Raw genomic sequence first — 2,906 nt, 5'->3', positions numbered from 1 at the left:
AGATAATAGAAAGAAAGAAAGTTAGAGGGGGGAGAGATGGATAGATGGATAGAGATGGGTGGATGGATGAATGGATGGATAGACAGATGATAGATGAGAGAGATGGACTGATGATAGATAGACAGATAGACAGATAGATAGATAGATGATAGATGATGATAGATGATAGATAGATTGATGATAGATAGATTGATAGATGATTGATAGATAGATAGATAGATAGATAGATAGATAGATAGATAGATAATTAAAATCCATAAACCACCAGTTCCCTAATACTGTTAAATGCAAGGAAATGTCTCTAGGTGAAATGTCTCTAGATGATTGATTAGATTAAGAAAGAGAGCTTGAGAGAAAATGGTCTTAGATTTTTGGGTGGTCCTGTTTCAGGACTAGCTAATATTAAAGCACCCAACACCATATTACGTTGATGTGAAGGATTTCCCATATGAACCTACTCAACCTGAGCATTGTAAGGAATCCACTGAGCATTGAGGAGACAATGGTACTTCCTGAAAGGTACTGGGTTCACCGCATGGATGACTCGGACAACGACATGCTCTTGCACACGTTTATTGTGTGCCTGTTGTGGCGGCTGAAGTGTCTCCGGTTCCATTGGTTCTGATGGTGGTTCCCTGGAAGAGGCCTCCTCGATGCTTGGGGTTTCGGGCTGACTACTGGGCTCGGGTATGTAGGTGCCGGTTCCTGCTGCCAACGGTGTTGGTTCTCCTGCCTCTGGGAGCTGACGCTGCCTCAGTTGGTCCAAGTGCTTCTTTAAGAGCCTGCCATCTACCGTCGATACCTCGTAAGATACCGGGCCCGTGACTTTGATCACTCGTCCTGCCAACCATGGATTTCCCATTTTGTAGTTCCGGATGAACACTGGGTCACCCGGGAAGAACCCTCTCAGAGCCTCTCACTGTTCCACCATCCTCTTGGAGTCCAGGTGTAGCCGATCCAACAAAGTCATGGGTCTTTGGCCCATCAATAATTCTGTAGGGCTGTGGCCGGTGACGGGGTTAGGTGTCGTCCTCTGGGTCAGGAGAAAGCAGGCTAGCTGGAACTCCCAGTCCCCTTCCGTTATCCTGCGGAGGGCTTCCTTCGCGGTCTGCACCATCCTCTCGGCCTGGCTGTTGGTTGCAGGGTGGAAAGGTGCAGATCGGATGTGCCGTATCAGGTTCCTTTGGAGGAATTCCTGGAACTCCGCTGACGTGAAGGCTGCCCCGTTGTCAGAGACTATCGTGTCCGGCAGCCCATGTGTAGCAAAGATCTGGCAGGGGGACCGGATCATGGCCTTCATAGAAGTTATGGACATGGGACTGCTCTCCAGCCACTTCGAGTAGGAGTCAACCGTTACTAAGAACAACAGTACCTGGAATGGTCCAGCGAAATCGATGTGAAGCCGGGACCATGGTTTGCGGGTTGACTCCCACGGCTGTGTTGGTGCGCTTGGTGAGTTGGGCCGAACTTCCTGGCAGGTTTGGCACCTCCGGACCCAGGACTCGATCTCTGCATCAATTCCCAGCCACCACACATAGCTCCGGGCCAGTGCCTTCCTTCTTACGATGCCTGGATGCGCCTTGTGGAGTGCCGTGAGTACCCGCTGTCTCATGGTGCTGGGGACCACGACTCAGTCTTCCCACAGAAGACACCCTTTCAGGGCCGAGAGTTCATCTTTCTGGGTACTGAAAGCCGTGAACTCAGGGCCCAGGGACAACGTAGGCCAACCCCTCACCACCCAGCCCAAGACCCGGGAGAGGAGAGGGTCATGGGCTGACTGGGCAGCAATGTTGGCAGCTTGCAGAGGAGGCTCCAGAAGACTTTCGATGAGTTTGGGATGGGCTGGATCGAAGATCTCCAGATTTCCTCGAGCGGAGGCCATGGCTTGGCGCAGAGCGGGGAGCAGTGGGTTGCTGCTTGGGAGCGATATGGGGCACAGTTGCATCGGCTGGATCGAAGCTCAGTGCTGCGCTGGGATGCGAGCCAGGCCTGGCTCAGCGGGATCCCATCCTCGTCGCCACTGAAAGTACTGGGTTCGCTGCATGGAGGACTTGGACAATGACATGCTCTTGCAGACGTTTATTGTACTTAGTACTGGAACTGCAAACCGCCCCTGCAAGGCCAACTATATACACACCCACCCGGCACACCCACAGTCCCATTGGAGGGTTTGAATTTCCCACCAAAGCTTCTATTGGTTCATGCTGGGGAAACTAGGATGCTAGGTTCCTATTGTCTAGAGGAGCTAAGCTCTTGACTATAGCCGCGGACCCCTGGTGGCGGTCCACGTACATAACACTTCGATGGAGCCATGCATATAACAGAAGCAGTGGCTGGGGAGTGCTTCACAAACTGGGTGCAGAAAAAGAGCAAAGCATGGATAAGGAAAGGAATGTATAAGGAACAAGGTATACCGCAGGCATGGTAAAGATGGGGAAATCTTCGTGACATTCCTTCTTAGGACAGTGTCTGCCTTTTTAAAGGTTCTATTTGGAGACGACAATGGAGGTTGGGTGTAGTACCTGACGACCTGTCCCCACAGATTGCACAGATGTGCTTGGTCAGGGATCCAGGGCTGGTGGACGCGTAACTCATGGCTCCCACTCCCTGTACGTTTGGCAGAGGTTTCACATCCTCAGGGCTGCTGATGGCATTCATGACGTCGAGCTGAAGAGAGAAAGGGGAGAAGGGCAGATGTGACAACTGCGCACCGGGCAGCCCACACAGAGGACCAGGCTCCCCCCCCCCCGCCTTGTTCTGCAAAGGCAGATAGTCACCATTTTCATTCATTCGTTTATTTATATTCCTCTTTCCCCCCCAATGAGGACCCAGAGCAGCTCACAGTATAAAAACTACAGTAGAAGCAAAAAGGAGAAGGGAGGAAGGACTCTCAAAGGCAAAGTGGG

At 51.7% G+C, this 2,906-nt stretch overlaps 1 protein-coding gene across 1 annotated transcript in view; it reads right to left on the bottom strand.

Moving 5' to 3' along the window:
* The window catches only part of RXRG (retinoid X receptor gamma), a 23,405-nt gene extending 20,795 nt beyond the window's left edge, over positions 1–2,610 (bottom strand). The window contains exon 1 of the mRNA XM_015406205.1: positions 2,523–2,610. Within this exon, the coding sequence (XP_015261691.1) occupies positions 2,523–2,595 (73 nt within the window). The 5' untranslated portion in view covers positions 2,596–2,610. The remainder of the gene's footprint in view (positions 1–2,522) is intronic.
* Between the last annotated feature and the right edge of the window lie 296 nt (positions 2,611–2,906).

This window comes from Gekko japonicus, unplaced genomic scaffold (assembly GCF_001447785.1).
Source record: "Gekko japonicus isolate JY-2015 unplaced genomic scaffold, Gekko_japonicus_V1.1 scaffold1180, whole genome shotgun sequence".
In the NCBI taxonomy this organism is placed as follows: Eukaryota; Metazoa; Chordata; class Lepidosauria; order Squamata; family Gekkonidae; genus Gekko; species Gekko japonicus.
This window is presented reverse-complemented; position numbering and strand designations above follow the sequence as displayed.